We start from the raw sequence: 22,233 nt of genomic DNA, 5'->3' as shown, positions 1-22,233 counted from the left end.
TTTCGTTCTAATCCCAAAGAAAGGCAATGTCAAAGAATGCTCAAACTACCACACAATTGCACTCATCTCACTCCAGTACTCTTGTCTAGAAAATCCCATGGATGGAGGAGCCTGTTAGGCTGCAGTCCGTGGGGTCACTAAGGATCGGACACGACTGAGCAACTTCACTTTCACTTTTCACTTTCCACTTTCACACATTGGAGAAGGAAATGGCAACCCACTCCAGTGTTCTTGCCTGGAGAATCCCAGGGATGGGGGAGGCTGGTGGGCTTCCATCTATGGGGTCACACAGAGTTGGACACGACTGAAGTGACTTAGCAGCAGCAGCAGCAGCACATGCTAGTAAAGTAATGCTCAAAATTCTCCAAGCAAGGGTTCAACAATACGTGAACCATGAACTTCCAGATGTTCAAGCTGGTTTTAGAAAAGGCAGAGGAACCAGAGATCAAATTGCCAACATCCGCTGGATCATCGAAAAACAAGAGAATTCCAGAAAAACATCTATTTCTGCTTTATTGACTATGCCAAAGCCTTTGACTGTGTGGATCACAATAAACTGTGGAAAATTCTGAAAGAGATTGGAATATCAGACCACATGACCTGCCTCCTGAGAAACCTGTATGCAGGTCAGGAAGCAACAGTTAGAACTGGACATGGAACAACAGACTGGTTCCAAACAGGAAAAGGAGTACATCAAGGCTGTGTATTGTCACCCTGCTTATTTAACTTCTATGCGTAGTACATCATGAGAAACGCTGGGCTGGAGGAAGCACAAGCTGGAATAAAGATTCTGGAAATAATATCAATAACCTCAGATATGCAGATGACACCACCCTTATGGCAGAAAGCGAAGAGGAACTAAAGAGCCTCTTGATGAAAGTGAAAGAGGAGAGTGAAAAAGTTGTCTTAAAGCTCAGCATTCAGAAAACTAAGATCATGGCATCTGGTCCCATCACTTCATGGCAAATAGATGGGGAAACAGTGGCTGACTTTATTTTTCTGGGCTCCAAAATCACTTCAGATGGTGATTGCAGCCATGAAATTAAGACGCTTACTCCTTGGAAGAAAAGTTATGACCAACCTAGACAGCATTTTAAAAAGCAGAGACATAACTTTGTCAACAAATGTCCTTCTAGTCAAGGCTATGATTTTTCCAGTAGTCATGTATAGATGTGAGAGTTGGACTATAAAGAAAGCTGAGCACCGAAGAACTGGTGCTTTTGAACTGTGGTGTTGGAGAAGACTTGAGAGACCCTCGGACTGCAAGGAGATCCAACTAGTCCATCCTGAAGGAGATCAGTCTGAATGTTCATTGGAAGGACTGATGCTGAAGCTGAAACTCTAATACTTTGGCCACCTGATGCAAAGAACTGACTCATTGGAAAGGACCCTGATGCTGGGAAAGATTGAAGGTGGGAGGAGAAGGTGATGACAAAGGATGAGATGGCTGGATGGCATCACTGACTCAATGGACATGAGTTTGAGTGAACTCCGGGAGTTGGTGATGGACAGGTAGGCCTGGCGTGCTCCAGTTCATGGGGTCACAAAGAGTCGGACATGACTGAGTGACTGAACTGTACTGACTGATCCAGAGTCAGAGGAAATTGTCACTTGAATTCAAAGTTACCTCAGTCAAATATCATGAAAACAAAGTGAGTCTTGAAAAAAAATAAAGTAGCTCCTCATGGAAAGGTTAAAAAGAAAGTTGCAATCTAAAACTTTTCATTTACTACCTACCTCTCTGGCTCGCTGGAGTTGTGCTTGCTCAATCCTACTGATGACGTCCTGAACTTCAAATGGAATCTCAATCTCAGGAACCTCTGATATTTCTAGGACAGCTTTGTACATTTTGGTGAAATCCGAAGTTTCTTTTTCTGCTTCATATTCATCGTTTGTCTCAGTTGACATTTTGATAAATGTTTTGGAAAGTTGAGTGATTTTCTTTTATTTCTTTGTTTTTTACAAAATATAGGCAAATGCTTTTAAGCCATCCACAAGGAAGCTAGAAGAGGCTTTTCTTGCTCCCAGAGATTGTGGAGTACCCTGATCCTACCCATGGTGTTCCAGTCCTGGTGATGTCATAATAGACCCATTGTGACATTATCATTGACTCAGATACTTGAAGAGTGCTTACTATATGCAGAGAATTAGGCATTCTATATGCTGTATGGTAGTGGGTGAAGGGGGGAGGGTGGGTAGGAAAGAATAGACAACAGGAACTATAAAAGAAATAGACGATATAGCCTCGCTTAAATGAGCTTAAAATCTAGGTGTTAGAATTCAAGATCCAATATATCAATTTTAACTCCTGGTTCTTCTCTCTTCCTGAGGTTTTGCTTAAGAATGTTTAAGCTTGTAATGGAATAATTGCATTACAACTTCCTCAGCTGCCCCTCAACTTTTCCTAGACTTGTAGTAACTTGGAAGATAGTATTTGGATGAAGATCACACTCTTTGCACTGCCTAGTGGCTCATTTATTCAAGGAGCCTGACTGAAGAAGGCTTTGAAGTTCCATAGTTGGCTGAGAAATTGAAGGGTATGCTTAGAGGCTGCTTTCTAACTGAAAAAATCACTTTGGGCAGCTCCTTTGTAGAGGAGGTGAAAGTATTTTAGACACCGGAGCAATTAAAGGACAGATGGTTTTGCTGGCTGTGTAGATTATTTTTTAATTTAAAAAAGTGCAAAAAAGTACAGAAAGTAACAGAACAAATAGCCATGTGCCTATCACCTAGAATGAACAGATATTAACATCTTGTCATATTTTGCTTCAGATATTTTTTTAATAAAGCATTAGAGATAAAGTTTGTTATTCTCCCCAGCTTCCTTCCTTCCCCTTTGTCCATTTTCAGAGGGCAATAACAAGCATAAACCCGATGTATTTAGGGCTATAACAAGCATAAATCTGATGCATTTATGTCTACTCTATGTTTATATAGTTTTACTGCAGGTGTTTGTGTTCCTAAACTATGTAATATCATTTTGTAGGTTTTAGATTTTATACAAATTGTAGATGTATACCAATTATGAGAACTATGAGTACTTTATGAGTGCTTGTTGAAAAACTTGTAAATTTAAACAATTTGTTTCAGTCCTTTGGAGAAAGGGATACAGGGGATCATAATGTAATTGTCTTTTAAAAGTATCAAGCAATATATAAATATATTCCCTTCTCTTTAAGATCCTGTCGTCTAAGTTATCCCTCCCCTGTGGTCCCAAATCATCTTGTAAAGTTGGTATTATAGTACTTATTGAAATGTAACTATTTGTTGTTTGTTTCTATCTACTAGTTGTCGAACTTCTCAAAACCAGATGCTGTACTTTAGGTTTCCTTGTTTCCTTTTTTGGCTGTGCTAGCTCTTCTATGCAGCATGCAGACTTCTCTTGTTGCAGAGCACTGGCTCTAGTGCACATGGGCTTCAACAGTTGCAGGCTACAGGCTTATTTGCCCTGTGCCACGTGGGATCCTATTTCCAACCAGGGATGGAACCTGTGTCCCCTGGATTGGAAGGCGGATTCCTAACCACTGGACCACCAGGGAACTCCCTGTACTTTAGGTTTGTCTAACGTTTGGCATACTCTTTTTCAGTACTTCCATGGAAACTGTCTAAAATATCTGGACATTCATTATAGTTTTAAACTCCTTCCCTGGTGGTCCAGTGGCTGAGACTCTGTGCTCCCAACGCAGAGGGCTCGGGTTAGATCCCTAGTCAGGGAACTAGATCCCACATGCTGCTACTAAGAGTTCGCATGCCTCCACTAAGACCAAGTGCAACCAAATAAGTAAGGAAGGAAGTAGATAAATAAATATTAAAACTCCTTTCCTTGTGGAAACTTCTCTAAGTCCGGAACACTTTCTTTTATTGTTAAGAGTATACCCTCCTTCCCCTCCCCATAAAATATCACTCCCTCCGTTCCTATAAATCAAAATTAAGTCTGTTTATTCAAGGGAGTTCATAACGTTTTCTGAAAGGGCCCCAATTAAGGAGAATGCTTTCAGAAACATGAGGTTTCATTAAAATATCCATCATTACCCAATATTCCTTGACATTATCAATTAATGTATTAAATTACTTTGTTGATAATATTATTAGATTATGACATCCTTTAATAACTTAATTCCTCTTGATTTCTTTATATTGCTTACCCTAGTAGGCATTCACAAAGCAGCCTACATGCTGATCAACTAATTTAGTATTATTGTGCTTTCTCTCTCCCTCATATTTTTTATGCAGCATGGAATTCATCAGCAACTGGCAATGAAGGCTTTTTAAAACAAGTTTTTAAAAATCTCTTCAATTTGACGAGCATTTGTTGAGATACTACTATGTGGCTACCATTATCCTAGACTGTGAAGAATATATGATAGGGTACCTGTGAAGAAACTGAAAAACAACAAAAAAAGAAAAAAGAATTTAAGTTAGAATATAATATTCAAGTGCTAAACAAGGGACATGAAGAAGAGATCTGTGAGGAACGGAGTCTTTGGGAAAACTTATGGAGAGAGAAGGTTGATTGACAAATGAAGGCATTCCAGATAGGGAAGACACCTTGAGCCATGGCTTTGGAGGTGAGTGCTGAGTTTGTACTTTAGGGGAAAAGTAACTGGTTTAATTGAAGTGAAGTAACCCACTCTTGCCTAGAAAATCCCATGGATGGAGGAGCCTGGTAGGCTGCAGTCCGTGGGGTCGCTAAAGGTCGGACACGACTGAGCGACTTCACTTTCACATGTTGGAGAAGGAAATGGCAACCCACTCCAGTGTTCTTGCCTGGAGAATTCCAGGGACGGGGGAGCCTGGTGGGCTTCCGTCTATGGGGTCACACAGAGTCGGACACGACTGAAGTGACTTAGCAGCAGCAGCAGCAGCAACCTTGAATGTAGACTTCCCTGGTGGCTCAGACTGTAAATAATCTGCCTGCAACGCAGGAGACCAGGATTCAATCCTTGTGTTGGGAAGATCGCCTGGAGGAAGAAATGGCAACCAACTCCAGTATTCTTGCCTGGGAAATCCAATGGATACAGGAACCTGGTGGGATACGGTCCATAGGGTCACACAGAGGCCAACACAACTGAAGCGACTTAGCATGCATACAGACAAGGGAGATTACATGGGATATAATAGCAGTTTGGTGAAAATGAAGCCTTCAATTTAGGAAGATTTTTTGAAATAATGTAATGGAAAAAATTTATTGAAAATCAAGACATGATTATATCAAACGACAAATGTCTGAGTTAAGATATAGAAGTGAGACTGTTAAGGGCGGGATAAATCCTAGTAAGTGTGGCTAAAGATGATAAAGAATTTGGATCATCTAACAGTTAATCAGAGAAGGCAATGGCAAGCCACTCCAGTACTATTGCCTAGAAAATCCCATGGATGGAGGAGCCTGGTAGGCTGCAGTCCGTGGGGTCGCTAAAGGTCGGACACGACTGAGCGACTTCACTTTCACATGTTGGAGAAGGAAATGGCAACCCACTCCAGTGTTCTTGCCTGGAGAATCCCAGGGACGGGGGAGCCTGGTGGGCTTCCGTCTATGGGGTCACACAGAGTCGGACACGACTGAAGTGACTTAGCAGCAGCAGCAACAGTTAATCACAAAGATTAATTAAAAAATTGTTTTTATTGTATTTCATTTGAATTGATGGCAGGACATCAACGAAGAGGCGCTCCAGACTAAGTATTGCTATTACCAAATAACATACTGAGCAAAGATGTGGGTACCTGATTCAGGAGAACGTGGGGCAAAGTTCTTTGAATGTGTGTCTTAGGGAAACCCGCTCTCCCAGTAAGTAAGTGATAGCCGCTCAGTCGTGCCCAACTCTTTGCGACCCCATGGACTGTAGTCCACCAGGCTCCTCTGTCCATGAAATTTTCCAGGCAAGGATACTGGAGTACGTTGCCATTTCCTTCTCCAGGGGATCTTCCCAACTCAGGGATTGAACCTAGGTCTCCTGCACTGCAGGCAGATTCTTTAAGAACTGAGCTACAAGGGAAGCCCTAGAGGGCTCCTTCAACAGTAAAATGGGGATAACAGTATTATTGCGTTGAATTGTTTAGATTAATTCACATATAATAGTCAGGATAGTGCCAGGCCTTTAATGTGAACGGGTTGTTGTTAATATGTTTACCTTTACTGCTGCATTTTTTTCCTTCTTTCCTTTTTTTTCTGCGAGTCACCGCCTTTTCAGTAGGGCCGGGCGTTTTTCAGTACACTTTGCACAATCTCGGCTTTTTCTCAGATCTAGGTCTTGGGCCATGAGAAACTGCGGAGTTATTATGGTAACTCTTCAATGGGCCAGGGATAAAATGCGCCCTTAAAATTTTTCCAACCCCCCGTGGCACAGAATGGTGCTTTCCTCTGATGGATTCCATCCCCCCCCCACCCCCATGTCAGATGATAGTACAGTCCAAACTGCGGCTGGAAAAGGTAGTGCAATAGTTGAGCGCGCCGAGGCTTTTCTCTTCTCCCGGAAGCAATTGTTCTCTAGAGCCGGAAACAGTTGCTGTTTCAAGGGAGGTGGGACAGGGCGGGTCAGGGCGCAGCGGCTGACGGCGGGGGAGGAGCCGGGTCCGCTGCCGGGTGGAGGGGCCAGGCGAGTGTCCTTATCCTGGAGATTGGGGCTCGGGCCTGTAAGCCAGTTGGAGTCGCGTCGGCGAGAACGATTGGGCCGAGCGGAGGAAGACATGTTGCTCTTCGTGGAGGTGAGTGGACTTGGGAACCTCATCGTGTTCTGAGGAGAGCTGGAGTGTGGTGGCGCCGGCCGGTCCCAGCGCCATGTGACTTTCCAGGCCGTACACGGCGCGGAGCCGGCAGACAGGCTGACACAGCACCTGGGCCGTGCAGGCCCGCGGCTCCGCGCTGCGCGCTCGCCGCACTTTCGGAGGCTGTGGAGGGGGCGGCGAGTGCCTGCTTGGGGAGAAGCGGAGGTGGAGAATCGAGTCTTGTCTGGTGCGGCGTGAGGATCGGAGGAAGGGGAAAGCGTCCCATATGGACCTCCTAAAGGAGGCTAGCCGGGGGTGGGGGGGGGCAGAGGGCGGAGTCTGGGGAGAGAAGGGTAATCAGGTGGGCGCGTTCCGGGTGAAGCGAGGCCTCGCGCGGGCCTCTGGGAGCAGGCGAGCAACATGTGGGGCCGCCGAGGGAGGAAGGTGAAATTCCGTCTAAGTGTTTGGAAAAGAAAGTTGAAAGCCTCTTTCTAGCAGCCCCCACCAAATTTTGTTTGGTCCCCATCCCTCGTCTCTGGAACGTTCTGTGGGTGGAAAGCGAGTTACTGTGAACGGAGGAGAAAGCCTGTAGGATTTGGAAGCCTTGAAAGGCACCGCTTTGACCTTTTGTAAAAGTTAACTCAGGCAGCGACTCCGTGATGAAGGACCGGTTTTATGAACGGATAAGAGCCTTTTACAGGGAAAATTCCAAGAGCGAACGAAACCTAGTTCGGGCAAAGCCTTTTTTTTTTTTTTTGTATTGTTATTTAACAATTTGTTGTTCAGTCGCAAAGTCGTGTCCGACTTTTTTGCGACCCCATGGACTGCAGCACATTTATTACTTTAACTGGAACATCTGTTGTTGGCGTATTTTAGTTTTAAAGGTAGTGGATACCTATTTTACATAAATACAAGGTTCAGTTTCTCTTATTTCTGTCTTTCTCTTGTGTGCAATGAGCATCAGCTGACTGCCTGGCTAATGCTTTGAGTAGATTCCAGATCGTATTGTTCTTGCATTGTGAAAACGTCAAACCAGCAAAGCTGCAACTTCGCAACTTGGCACTTGTTAACTATGTTCATAAAAAGAATCTTTTCAATGAGAGAAGGAATTTACAGGTTGTACAATGGGTCGGGAACCAGGGCCAGTCTATGGCGGGTTTCTTTCAGACGAAGGGAGGAATCTTAGTCCGTAATATTCCGACATAAATACGTGCTTCTACGTTTTTGTTTTAATCGACTGTGTAGCTGATGATTGGATTTTAAAGAATAGTTCAACATTGATAATAAACATTCACTGAAACATTTCAAGTACATCATGAAGAGATTTTAAGTTATTGAGTCTGTTTTGTTTTTCTAATCCTCATTGATTTCCTTGGGCAGAATAAGAAATCAGATGATTTTAAACAGCGCCAGTTTGTATCAGAATGTTACGGCAAGCAAATGCTGCGGGTTTTAAGTGTCTGTGTTATACCCGGCAAAAGACTGAAGTTTCAGTTATATCCAAGATTAATTCCAAAACAAACTTCTGAGTTCCAAATTGATTGTTTTGGCTTTGTTAAAACGTGAACCTTAATAATAGCTCCATTTATTGACAGCTTAAGCTGAACCGCTCTTTATTTCTAAAACAACATTGCAGTGTTCTACAGATGAGAAAACTGAGGTGAGAGGTCAAATAACTTGGTAAACCTAAAATAGTGGAGCTGGGATTTAGATACAGGTCATTCTGATGCCAGATCATGACTCTCACTTAATGTTACCTACAACTAATATTTCCATTAATCATTTTCTTTATAAATCAGTATTTGGCTTTTAGTTTTTTGTCGTTTCGTTTTTACATATAATTAGTTTTCCTGAAAATTAACAATGGCACTAAATATTTGGGTCTAATTACATGGTATTAAAATCAGTAAAATATAACACACTGGCCTGTTGGCATTTTGTTAACTAATATTCAGTCCCTGTAACCTCTTGTATTCTAAATGAGGGAACTAAAGCGCAGAAGTTTGATGTCCAAGGTCATTCAGGTGTAAATAATGTGAGGACTAAAGTCTGAAGTCTGACTTCTAGAACACAAGTCACTGATTCCAAAACTTATTTTTGCACTTACTTTCCAGTGACCCAAGGGTTCCTAATCTGGGTCCCTAAACACAGAACTTGGTTGATGGAAAAAAAAAATTACATATTTATTTTCACTAGCTACTAATTGAAATCTAGGATTGAAAAGAATTAAAAATTATTGACATTTCAAATGGATGCACCGAGAGAAATGTTTTCACTTCATATTACAGTTTTTGCAGATATCATGAAATATTTATGTGTATTGCTCCTTGTTAAAGGTAAGAAAGCCTTATTTAATTCATTAGTGAAGAAGCACATTTATTACTAAAGTAGACATTTTAAAATATTTTGGTAACTATTTTGTGGTTCTGCATATTTCATATACTTAAAAAATATTCTGAGAAGAGATTCATAGGTTAATTGGACTACTGAAAAGGTCCAAGGAGGTTAATAACCAGTTGACTACAAGCCAAGTTGCTTTGAATAGGAGTTCTCTAATATAGGATCTGTGAGTCCTCTGCAGTTGTGTTCAAAATCTTTTATCCATGCATGCATTTTTCTGGAGAGACCCCAGCTTAATTATTTTATAACTGGAATCAGTGGAATAGACGATAGTAATGATAATACTATAATAATAGTGGTGTACACATAAATTGTGCTTACTGTGTGTCAGGCCTCTTAAGTCTTGCTGCATGTATACATTTATAAACATCAACTCAAGCCTACCTGTGAGGTAGGTAGCATTATCATCTCCATTTTAGAGAAAAGCTAACACACAGAAAATTAAAGAAACTTGCCCAAGATCATGCAGCTAGTGAGTATTGAAGCTGGAGTTAAAACTCTGAATTGCAGTATGTGCTGTGCTGTGCTTAGTCGCTCAGTCGTGTCCAACTCTTTGCGATGCTATGAACTGTAGCCTGACAGGCTCCTCTGTCTATGGGGATTCTCCAGGCAAGAATACTGGAGTGGGTTGCCATGGCCTCTTCAAATTGCAGTTTACTACAATAGAAATCTATAGGCAGACAAGAGATCCTATTTTAAATAATACTTAAAAACTTGATCTTGCAGACAAAGGGCTATACAGACTTCAGACTTCAGTAGTTTATTGTTTTTATCTCACCTCTGTTCTGAAGTAGACACATAAGTGTCTGTCTTTGGGTAGAGGTAAAAACTTTTGGATAATATACCAAATTGTCAAATGTGCTCCAACATGCTGCTGCTGCTAAGTCGCTTCAGTCGTGTCTGACTCTGTGCGACCCCATAGACAGCAGCCCACCAGGCTCCCCCGTCCCTGGGATTCTCAAGGCAAGAACACTGGAGTGGGTTGCCATTTCCTTCTCCAATGCATGAAAGTTAAAAGTGAAAGTGAAGTCGCTCAGTCGTGTCTGACTCTTAGTGACCCCATGGACTGTAGTGCATGTATGGGATTTTCCAGGCAAGAGTGCTGGAGTGGGGTGCCATTCCCTTCTCCGGCGCTCCAACATACTTAGTTACAAAAATTCTGAAAGTTTGAAACAGCAATGTGCAGTGTTCTTCTGGTGATTATTGAGTTATTTAAGTTTTTGAACACTGAGGAAACACTGTGCAGTTATTTTCATATTTCTATGGTTTGCTAACGTTTTATTCTCTTTTCGGATCATTTACCCCCTCCAATATTTTCAGTCAATTATGTCTGCTCTAGTTGTTTGGCAATGTTTTAATTGGATTTCTGTCTCTGTTTGAGTTTTTCCCTAAAAATGAATATTCAAGGATGTTTAACACTCACATAATTTTTAAAAAATAATTTTAATTATGGAAAGTACACATAAAATATATCATCTTAACCATTTTTAATATACAGTTCAGTAGTATTAAGTACATTGTTGTGCAACCACTACCACTATCCCTATCCAGAAGCTTCATCTTGTAAGACTGAAACTCTGTACACATTAAGCAGTAAATCCCTGTTCTCCCTTCCCCCAGATCTTACACAATTTTAAAAAGTATTTTCTTTCTTTCTTTCTGCATCTTCATTGCTGTGCAGGCTTTCTGTAGTTGTGATGAGTGGGGGCTACTCTCTGGTTGCGGTGCATGGACCTTCATTGTGGTGTTTTCTCCTGTTGAGCATGGGCTGTAGCACTCACCGGCTCAGTAGATGTGGCTCACAGGCTCAGTAGTTGTGGCGCACTGGCTTAGTTGCTCCACAGCGCATGGAATCTTCCTGCACCAGGGATTGAGCCTGTGTGCCCTATATTGGCAAGCAGATTCTTAACCGCTGGACCACCAGGGGATGTCCCTTACACAATTTGTAAAATAACTTATCTGACTTGTAAATTTTTCTGCTTTTTTAGGTGATAACATTTTAAATTTTAGATTAGCCTTAGAATCTGAAATAAGTTACATATTTGCCTTAATAATGAAAGTTGATATTAATTTTATATTGCAGTAATTATGAATAGCTTTGTGTCTTTTACGCTCAGTGCAGTACTCAGTTTTTCCCCATTAGCTTCAATAGGTTTGTATTTATAAAAAGTTATTAGATATCACCGACTGAAAATGCTTTTTCAAAAATGCCTGAAAAAAATGTTGACACAAATTGTGAACTGATTGCCAGGAAGTAATAAATAAGTAAATGGCTGAGAAGTTTTTGAACAGTTTGATTTTGGAATATTTATTGGAAAATTCTGGATGCAGAATATTTAAATGGATAGACATTTTCAAAGAAATACTTTTAGATGTAATGGATTGAAAATGAAGTAGAAATTATTTTCTATTTTCATAGTGTGAAAAGTGGAATAGCATGCTCAGAAGTAAATATAAAGATGTAGAAGTACTTCGAAGTGCTTCAAATTACTTGTGAAAAACTAGAAATTAGAAATATTGGTATTCAACTGTTTCCTGTCTGGTTGGATTTGTTCAGGCTGTCTCCCTGCTCCATATTACTTTCCAGCTGATGGAAATGATCCTAAGTACTAGACATGAATATTTGACATCTATGATTTTGGTCTTTGCATGTGTGCACGTGTGCTCAATTGCACAGTTGTGTCTGACTCTTTGCGACCCCGTGGACTGTAGCCCGCCAAGTTCCTCTTGTCCGTGGAATTCTTCAGGCAGGAATACTGGAGTGGGTTGCCATTTCCTCCTCCAGAGGATCATTCTGACCCAGGGATAGAACCTGCATCTTCTGCATTGACAGGCAGATTCTTTATCACTGCGTCATACCTAGGAGCTTAAAAAAAAAGATTTTGACCCTGTGGTTAGAGATGGGGTCTCTGTATTGCAGAGGAGCAGAAAGTAGAGGAAATGGAGAAACTAATGCGGCTGTCATTGTGAAGTCTTAAAAAAGATTTAATTTCCACTTCGAGTATTCTTAAGTGAAAATGAAAAATGACTCTAGCTCTTATAGTGCTTATAGCATTTTCATTTATCATTTCTATATTCTGCGTTTTGTTTAAGTTGTGTTTTCTTTAAAGTTATTCATGAGGGAGGTTTCCAGTTTCTGTTGTAAACTTTTGCACTGTGATTTTTTGTAAGGGTTTTGGTTTGGAATCCTGGAATCAAATGTTAGCTATGACCTGAGACAAGTGACAACTTTTTTTGAGCAACTTCCTATCGGTAGTTTGAGAGTGATTCTTCTGCTATTTAGGTTGTGTTAATGGTGTTTATGTGATACAGTAAACCTTGTTGCAGTACAGTCTAGGTAAAGTCTTGACAGACGTTATCATTTGATCATCACAGCAAGTGTGTCATTGTGTAAATTGTCCAGGATATGGCCTTCCAAATGACTGAAATTTTTACTTTTATATATTAGATATTTCTGGGAAATTTATTAAAACTAGGTGATAGTAGCACTGTTTGTTGCAAAAACTACTGTATGATAGCACTGATTTAATGGAGTATTACTCAGCCATTAAAAAGAATACATTTGGATCAGTTCTAATGAGGTGGATGAAACTGGAGCCTATTATACAGAGTGAAGTAAGCCAGAAAGAAAAACACCAATACAGTATACTAACGCATATTTATGGAATTTAGAAAGATGGTAATGATAACCCTGTATACGAGACAGCAAAAGAGACACAGGTGTATAGAACAGTCTTTTAGACTCTGGGGGAGAGGGCGAGGGTGGGATAATTTGGGAGAATGGCATTGAAACATGTATATTATCATATGTGAAACGGATCGCCTGTCCAGGTTTGATACATGAGACAGGGTGCTCGAGGCTGGTGCACTGGGATGACCCAGAGGGATGGGATGGGGAGGGAGGTGGGAGAGGGGTTCAGGATGGGGAACACATGTACACCCGTGGTGAATTCATGTTAATGTATGGCAAAACCACTACAAAAAGTAATTAGCCTCCAATTAAAGTAAATATATTAAAAAAAGAGAGGCATATATCTTTGAGTTCTACCTAATCCTAGGCTTGTTACTGATTTGCTCTGATTCTCGGTAAGGCAAAGCAGTTAATTACCTTAAAGTTTTTATACTTTGGGTATACTATTAATTAGGCAAATAAAACTTTAAAAATGAGGATGAAGACTGTAGTCTGCTAAAATACAGACTCATTTATGTGCAAGATTTAAAGAAATACAATTGATAAAGTGCAAATAGACACTTTATATTGGCTCTTTTGGAAAAAAAATATTTTTTCCAGTGTATAGTGTGTTAGTCCCTCAGTTGTGTCCAACTGTTTGTGACCCTGTGGACTGCAACCCACCGGGCTCCTCTGTCTGTGGAATTCTCCAGGCAAGCATACTGGATTGGGTTGCCATTCCCTTCTCCAGGGGATCTTCCTGACCCAGGGATTGAACTTGGGTCTTCTGCACTGCAGGCAGATTCTTTACCATCCGAACCACCAGGGAAGCCCTTCTAATGTGTAAGTGTAAGTAAATGTAAGGAAAAGAAATTTGAACATCACATACTCATGCTTCCTGTCTTGTCTGTTGCCTTGTCAAGACATTTGAACCAATTTTTAGTTTAGAAAATCTCTCTGTATATATTAATGACTGCCTCTAAATTAAAGACAGAGGAATACTTCAGATGAATATTACTAGAAGTATGGTATGAGCATAGGCAGAGAGCCAAGGATATGGAATTAAGTTTTGTTTGGTTTATATATTATTTTGGAAAGAGAAGAGTATTTTCTCTGTCAGGACGGAAAAGTCAGAAGTAATCCAGGGTTTATATAGTGTAGAGTTGGGAAGTATTTTAATAATACCACTGGATACTGCAAACTACAAAACAAATGAAATTGGCCATAGCTCCCGTTTTGACCTGAACAGTCATAGTGTACACCTGTTTTCTGGAACAACTGTCCTGTTTTATTCTCAAAAATGTCCTGGTTTGTATGATAATTTTTTTCAGAAGAGATTAGAGGCTCACTGTGTGCTTGTTGGCAAGTTTTTTCCCCCATATCATTAAAAAGGCAAGACAGTGTACTAAGTTGGTATCAAAGTATTTGTTGTTGAAGGCATTGAGAATTACAATTGAGCTAGCTAAGGGAAATGAATGAAATGAAAGTCACTCAGTCGTGTCCGACTCTTTGCGACCCCATGGACTGTACAGTCCATGGAATTCTCCAGGCCAGAATATTGGAGTGGGTAGCCTTTCCCTTCTCCAGGGGATCTTCCCAACCCAGAGATCGAACCCGGGTCTCCCGCATTGCAGGAGGATTCTTTACCCGCTGAGCCATGAGCTAAGGGAAATAGGTTATTCTATTCTTTTGAGTTGGAGGAAGGAAAAAAAATAGGAGGGCATTGACTGAGTAATAATGATAAGATACAGTTATGTGAAAGATTGCATAAAAGAATGGTTAAGAACATGGACTCTGGGGCCAGGCTGCCTGCTCAGGTTAGGCAACTTTTTAGTGTGACCTTGTGCAGGTTGTTTAACACATGTTTCTCAGTTTCCTTATCTGTAAATTCAGGATAATGTTAAAGTATGAGATAATATTGTACTTATTATTTATCTCAAAGAGTTGTTAAGAGGATTGACAGTCAATGTAAAGCAGTTAGTATCTGGTAAATAATAAATATATATGAGTTTTCTTTCACATATTACTTACGAAAGATAAGTCTCATTTCAGTTTCCATAACAAATGGCTTGCTGACTTGACTGTACACACTAGAAATTAAAAGTTGTCCTTTTTTGAAAAGGATTATTTTGATATTTGAGTTTTGAGGTTTTTTTGAACTCATTTGTGTAATTAGCTGTTGGCTTTATAAGATGACCAATTTGAAGTAAAATGACTTGGTATTTTGTTGTTCAGTTGCTAAGTTGTGTCTGACTCTTTGCAAACCCATGGACTTCGCTGTCCTTCACCATCTCCTGGAGCTTGCTCAAACTCATGTCCATTGAGTGGGTGATGACATCCAATCATCTCATCTTCTGTCATCTCTCCCTTCTCCTGCCTTCAATCTTTCCCAGCATCAGGGTCTTTTCTAGTGAGTCAGCTCTTCACATGAGGTAGCCAAAGTATTGGAGTTTCAGCTTCAGCATCAGTCCTTCCAATGAATATTCAGGACTGATTTCCTTTAGGATTGACCAGTTTGATCTCCTTGCAGTCCAAGGGACTCTTAAGAGTCTTCTCCAACATCACAGTTCAAAGGCATCAATTCTTTGGCACTCAGCCTTTTTTATAGTCCAACTCTCACATCCATACATGACTACTGGAAAAACCATAGCTTTGACTAGACGTACCTTTGTTGGCAAAGTAATGTCTCTGCTTTATTTAATATGCTGTCTAGGTTGGTCATAGCTTTTCTTCCAAGGAGCAAGCGTCTTTTAATTTCATGGCTGCAGTCACCATCTGCAGTGATTTTGGAGTCCAAGAAAATAAAGTCTGTCACTGTTTCCATTGTTTCCCCATCTATTTGCCATGAAGTGATGGGACCAGATGCCATGATCTTCATTTTTTGAGTTGAGTTTTAGGCTAGCTTTTTCATTCTCTTTTACTTTCATCAAGAGGATCTTTAGTTCCTCTTTGCTTTCTGTCATAAGAGGTGGTGTCATCTGCCTATCTGAGGTTATTGGTGTTTCTCCTGGCAATCTTGATTCCAGCTTGTGCTTCATCCGGTCCAGCATTTCTCATGATGTATTCTGCATGTTATATAAGCAGAGTGACAGTGTACAGCCTTGACGTACTCCTTTCCCAATTTGGAACCAGTCCATTCATTGTTCCATGTCCAGTTCTAACTGTTGCTTTTTGACCTGCATACAGGTTTCTCAGGAGGAAGGTAAGGTGGTCTAGTATTCCCGTCTCTTGAAGAATTTTCCACAGTTTGTTGTGATCCACACAATCAAAGGCTTTAGCATAGTCATTGAAGCAGAAGTAGATGTTTTTCTGGAATTCTTTTGCTTTTTCTATGATCCAGAGGATGTTGGCAATTTGACCTTTGGTTTCTCTGCCTTTCCTAAATCCAGCTTGAACATCTGGAAGTTCTTGGTTTACGTACTGTTGAAGCCTTGCTTGGAAAATTTTGAGCATTACTTTGCTAGCATGTGAGATGAGTGCAGTTGTGTGGTAGTTTGAACATTCTTTGGCATTGCCTTCTTTATTTTGATGACTATATTTGAATGCTAAATACCTATCAGTTGGGTTCCTAATCTTTAACAGTAAGGTGGTACATTAATCTCAGTAGAACTTTCTGTAAGTAGTCTGTTTGATTATATATTAGAGCAATCCATGACTCCAGAAGTTAAGCTGGTAATCTATGGCAGCCTCATTTTTTTTTTTTTTAAAACAGTCATCATCTGTCATCTGACTGAAGTTGTGAGAATTTAGGGAACTTATCTTTTCCTCTGATAGTGGAGGACCAGCAGTTATAGCTTTATTGATGAATAAACTTAAGGTTTTCTTCTGGGTGTGGAATAAGTGAATCCTGATTTTTGACAACTTGGCATATGACTTAGGGTGGTCCAGTTCCCTTGCTGTTCAAAGTGTGAGCCTCAGCAAACTTCTTTACCCAGGACTTGTTAGAATATAAACTCTCTGCCCTATCTCTGAACTGCTGAATCAGAATCTTCTTTTTTCTCAAAATCCCTAGATGATTCTTATAAGCACTACTGTTTAAGAAACTCACATACATATATAAATTTTATTGTTGATCTCCTGTTCAGGTTGCTAGGGAAGAGTAAACCATAGATGAGGTCACTGCTTGTAGTGGAGCTTGCAGACGAAATAATTCAAGTTAGGATAAGTGCTTTGTTATAAGGGATAAATTTTATTGCACAGACTACCATTTTTCTTTTTTTTTTTTCTAACTGGAAGTTAGTTGTACCATGGCCCTAAGATAGAAATTATTGCAGAGCTCAATTGACTTCTGCCCTGAGTACTCTAGTTCTTATCTGGTAGCTCTTTTTCTGTATCCATTTCTTCTGTATTGTTACCCAGTCTTAACTTGCCTTTGGGCCAGGGACTGTTTGACTTGGTAAGGAGATTTGCAATATTCCTTAAATAGTTTAACTATTTGTCTTAAAGTTTTCTCTGAGGCACTATAGTATAGTGGCTAAGAGCCACTGTAGTGTAGTGGCACGCTCCGGACAGCCTAGGTTCAAATTCTGGCTCTGTCTTTATTAGCTATATAACCCTGGGTAGATTACATTTAGGTAAAGTAAGTTTTTCTGTATCTGCAAAATGTAGATGATAAAATTTAATGTAGTTGTTATGAAGATGAATTCAGTGTTTCATAAATGCTAACTATCCTTCCTTGTGAGAAGGATGAAAATGTCCCAGTTTTCATTTTTATTTTTTATAAAATACCATAAGCTTATTCTAATAGGACTCTGAAGTTTCATGCTGGATGAAATGACAGGTGTTTGTTTTGTCTTTTTTTTTTTTTTTTTGGTCACCTGTGCAGCTTGTAGGATCTTAGTTCCCCGACTAGCGATTGAACTCATCTGCCTAGCTGTGGAAGCACAGACTTGTAACTGCTGGGACTCTCTCTTTTTTTTTTAATGTACTTGTAGTTTTGTGGTCCTCTCAATATTGCAGATGTAAAAATTAAACCTAGATGATTGATCTGCCATGAGGCAATTAAGTTTAATCATTCTATTTACTTTATTTCTGTTTTTCAGCATTTGTAGGGTTAAGTGGCATGGGATTTCTGTTTCTGATAGTCAATAGGTAAGTAAAACAAATCTATGTTTTGACCAAACATATGTGGTCAAATCTGTGTATGACCACAGAGATGGTTTTGCCATATTTATGGTGACTTTTTCCTAACTCTTGCTTCTGTTATCTTAAAACTGCTCTCTTCTGACCGGAGGGTATCGTTTTGCCAAGAAATTGATGTTTCCCTTTTTTCCTTTCATTTGTATCTTTCCCCAGATAGGAACTAACATAAAATGGGGCAGTGATGAAGACTGCTTTTGGCTTATTCAGTAATGACATGTATTGCTTAGAAATAGAGGTGTTGATCTGTTAGTTTTACAAACTGACAATTTGAATATTTTTGTGGTGGTTTGTGAGTATATGTGTGCCTATGTGCTACATATGTGTATGTTGGCAGATAGTTTCAGCATGCACTTAGATAATTTACATCCTTTAATAGATGTTTTATATAACTGTGTAGCCTCATGGGCTTATTTCTAGTTCTGTGGGAGAGAGAAGGATTTTTATGGAGTTCTTTGTTAAACCTTAGTGAAAAGATGAGTCAAAGGTGGTTATCTAGAATTTAAATGGAAAAGTAAGTCTTTGTTCTTGTTAAACTGACTTGTCAGATTCATTATTGTGTCATTTCAAAGATTATTTGTTATAGAAAGACACATCAACTTGCTTTTTTGATGGACATTGTCAGTTTCCAAATTTTCTTTATGTTGAGTAATTCTATAAAGACATTCCTGTGTATGAAGCTCTTAGACTAACATTTATTGTGGTAGCTCATATGGTGAACGTTTTAAAAGTTTTTCACATCAGTGTTGACAGATTGCTTTACATAGGTGTTGCAGATTTCTTTTTTTAAACTGTGATGTGTGGCATGCAGGATCCCCAACCAGGGATCAAACCCGCACCCCTGCAGTGGAAGCACACAGTCCTAACCATTGGACCACCAGGGAATTCCCTAAAATTCACATTTTGCGATTGATTATTCCTGCTTATTTTAGTATATCTTCCATGTTTGGATCTTTTACTAGTTTGCAGTTAATAGTAACCTTCCAGACCTTTTCTGTTTTTACATACCAATATGCTTATCTGTACAATGATTTTATGTGTTAATATAAATTTTAAAATGCTTATTGTTTTGCAACTTGAATTTTTTCCTGGAACAATATGCCTTGAAGCCCTTTTCACATTGGTGTATGTAGACCTGCCTTTTTTTTTTTTCTTATAGTATTCTGTGTTATGAAATATATTGCATTTTATTTAACCGTTTGTCTATAGATGGACATTTAGGTGGTTTTCAGTCTTTCACTAATGGGATCAGTGTTGCAGTATACATTCTTATATATGTCTTCTTTTGTACATTAATGACTTTTCGAGTGTACTGTTAAACTAGGCTGGTGAAAAATATAAATATGCCCAGGTGTACTGCTATCTATATGCTATAGACCTCACACTTTGGTTATTCTTGGCACCGTTAGCAAAGGAGACATCAGATTTATGGGTAGTATATAACTGAAAGGCATCTAGTTAATTATTTTGAGTTATTAAATGATCAGTGAACTAGTACATCCCATCACTAAGTAAAAGGTAAGTTTTAAAAATCATAGTTCCCCAATATTATGTATTTATTTATAAATAAGTATATATGGGATAATAATATCTTGTATGTTAAATGTTAGTCTTAATCTCTCTGTCATATTTGGGGTCTCCCAGTTCTTGAATAGCTTTCTATATTTGCAGAAATGCCTACATAATAAGTTAGGCCTCTCCAGTCAACGTACTAGTCAAAACTCAAATTCCAGGATTCCCTTATACCTAGATGGATGCAGGCATGTTACTGAGAGCTGCTAGTCAGACCACACCTATAGGTGTCTTCTACTTGAAAATATATACAGTGTAGGGAAATGAGGGTTCTACTCTTAACTTCCATTTTGTAGTCAGGAATGGCAGTAGAGGTGGTCAGCTTTAAGTAGAGTTAATAGTTTTAAGGTTGAGTTCTTGATGGAGAAGTAACATTGATATTGGTAATAATAAAAGTTGTAATGGATTTGACTTTTGGCATTTACCACTTGATGGTGGCATGGATAGTGATTTCCTCATCAAGCCGCTTCAGCAACATTATTTTGAGTGAGATTACCTTTGCATCTAATTTTTCAGGCTTTCCAATGACAGTGACACTACCTTTTATTTACTTTGCTGTCTAATTTATCCAGAGTGGATTCTGAACACTAATAAGCATGCACTGTTCGCATTCTGCATAGGGGCAAATATAAAGATGACTTGCTTTCTAAAATTGCTACCTAAAGAAAAATAAAAATACAATTGCTACCTCGAGGTGTTTTTTGTTGTTTGTTTTTGGTTTTTTTGCCACACCATTCAGCTGGTGAGATCCCAATTCCCTGATTAGGCGTTGAACCTGTGCCCCTTGCAGGGAAAGTACCGAGTTCTAACTACTGGACTACCAGGGAAATTAGAGATTTTGTTTCTTTGCTTTGGCCTTGCTGCAAGGCATGTGGGATCTTAGTTCCTGGGCCAGAGATTGAACCTATACTGCCTGCTGTGGAAGAAGTATTCAGTCTCAGCTGTCAGGAAGGTTTCATGGAATTATTTTTAATATAGTTTTTGTTTATTTACATATTTATTTATGGCAGTGCTGGATCTTTGTTGCTGCGCAGACTTTTCTCTAGTTACAGTAATTGGGGGCTATTCTCTAGTTGCGGTGCATTTGCTTCTCCTTGTGGTGGCTCCTCTTGTTGCACAGCACAGACTCTAGGGCACTCAGACTTCAGTAGCTGTGGCATGTGGGCTCGGTAGTTTTGCCTCTCAAAGTCTAGAGCCCAGGCTCAGTAGTTGTGGCACGTAGGCTTAGTTGCTCTGTGACACGTGGGATCTTCCCAGATCAGGGATAGAACCACTGTCTTCTGCATTGGTAGGCAGATTCTTTACCACTGAGCCACCAGGGAAGCCCTCCATAGAGGTTTTTAAAAATTATCTGTGTACCTGTCCTTTTGGGGCTAGCTGGTGGTACTGTAAGGAAAGTGATTGTTCTTTTCCCTGAGCTAATTATGGTATGAAACAGTTGTCAATTAACATCTCTAAGCTAAGAAGTTGCTTTGGTTATTTATCTTTGGTGCTACTTCAAAGATCCTTTTGGCCCCTTGCTAGGTTTGACATTTTGTTATTGATTTTGATGTTTATTGTGAAAGCCTTTGTCAGCCCTGAAATCATAAGCCAAGAAGCACTCCAATAAAAGACTTCTGTTTTAAACAGGCATATGAGAAAAAGGCAGATTGTATCAACTCTGACTTTCTGTCACATCAGAAGGGTAAAATACAGTATCTAAACATTAATTTCTTTTTTTGTACCTATGCCTCAACTGTTCCATTCAAATAGACAGTTGAAGGTCTACTCTCAGCCTGGTTTAATAGCTGAAATAGTAGAGGATGACCCAGCTTCTACCTTTTTTGATTGAGTCCACTGCCTTGTTTTAAAGAACACTTCATAAACTATTACAGTTGTAACAAATTAGAAGTATGTACAAATAACAAGAGGGAAAGAGAAGTAGTGACCAAGACAAAGTTAGGTGTCCAAGGTTTGTAAACACTATAAGGAGTTTTGGTAGAGCAGCCATTATATTTTTTTAAAACAAGGAAGCTGAGATCAGTGACTGCATAAATACTAGGTGGCAGAGTAAAGTTAATTTTTATCTGTTACACTAGAGTTGACTTTTAATTGTTGGAATTCCTCTTCAATTTAGCTTTAAAGTACCAATATTAGTACTTTCTTCTTCTCTCTGTTTTTTTTTTTTTTAAGATTTATTTATTTTTGGATGTTCTGAGTCTTAGTTGCTGTACACAGGCTTTTTCTAGTTGTGGTGAATGAGGCCTGTTATTTGTTGTGGTGCGAGGGCTTCTCATTGCAGTGTCTTTGGCAGTTGCAGCTCGCAGGCTTTAGAGCATGGGCTCGGTAGTTGTGGGGCACGGGTTTAGTTGCCCCTTGGCATGTGGGACCTTCCTGGACTAGGGAATGAACGCAAGTCTCTTGAGTCTCCTGCATTGGCAAATGGATTCTTTACCACTAGCGCCACCTGAGAAGCCCTGAAACTTCAAACTTAATTCTATCTGACCCTGTCTACACCAAGCCTGCAGGCATGGTTGTGTTATGCTGACATGCGTGCTCAGTTGTGTCTGACTCTGCAGCCCCATGGACTGTAGCCCACCAGGCTCGTCTATGGAATTCTCCAGGCAAGAATACTGGAGTGGGTTGCTATTCCAGTTTGTTTGGCTGCATTGGGTCTTACCTGCACCACACAGGATCTTTCACTGAAGCACACAGCACACTAAGGGAAAAAGCAAGATTTATCAGAAAAAAAGAAAGCTGGTCAGCTTCAG

At 39.8% G+C, this 22,233-nt stretch overlaps 2 protein-coding genes across 7 annotated transcripts in view; one reads left to right on the top strand and one right to left on the bottom strand.

The window, feature by feature from the left end:
* The window catches only part of FAM186A (family with sequence similarity 186 member A), an 86,775-nt gene extending 84,867 nt beyond the window's left edge, over positions 1-1,908 (bottom strand). For both annotated transcript variants that reach the window (XM_088836687.1, XM_088836688.1), the window contains exon 1: positions 1,738-1,908. In XM_088836687.1, coding sequence (XP_088692813.1) covers positions 1,738-1,908 — 171 coding nt within the window. The remainder of the gene's footprint in view (positions 1-1,737) is intronic.
* Positions 1,909-6,552: 4,644 nt separating this feature from the next.
* LARP4 (La ribonucleoprotein 4) overlaps positions 6,553-22,233 on the top strand; it is a 72,001-nt gene continuing 56,320 nt past the window's right edge. For 4 of the 5 annotated variants that reach the window (XM_055394300.2, XM_055394301.2, XM_055394299.2 and 1 more), the window contains exon 1: positions 6,553-6,702. In XM_055394300.2, the coding sequence (XP_055250275.2) occupies positions 6,685-6,702 (18 nt within the window). In that variant the 5' untranslated portion in view covers positions 6,553-6,684. Of the gene's footprint in view, positions 6,703-17,814; positions 17,864-22,233 lie in introns of all 5 variants that reach the window. The other variant, XM_055394302.2, reaches the window with a different exon arrangement.

The sequence above is a fragment of the Moschus berezovskii genome, chromosome 6, assembly GCF_049115385.1.
Source record: "Moschus berezovskii isolate FMDL1 chromosome 6, NW_MosBer_1.0, whole genome shotgun sequence".
In the NCBI taxonomy this organism is placed as follows: domain Eukaryota; kingdom Metazoa; phylum Chordata; class Mammalia; order Artiodactyla; family Moschidae; genus Moschus; species Moschus berezovskii.
This window is presented reverse-complemented; position numbering and strand designations above follow the sequence as displayed.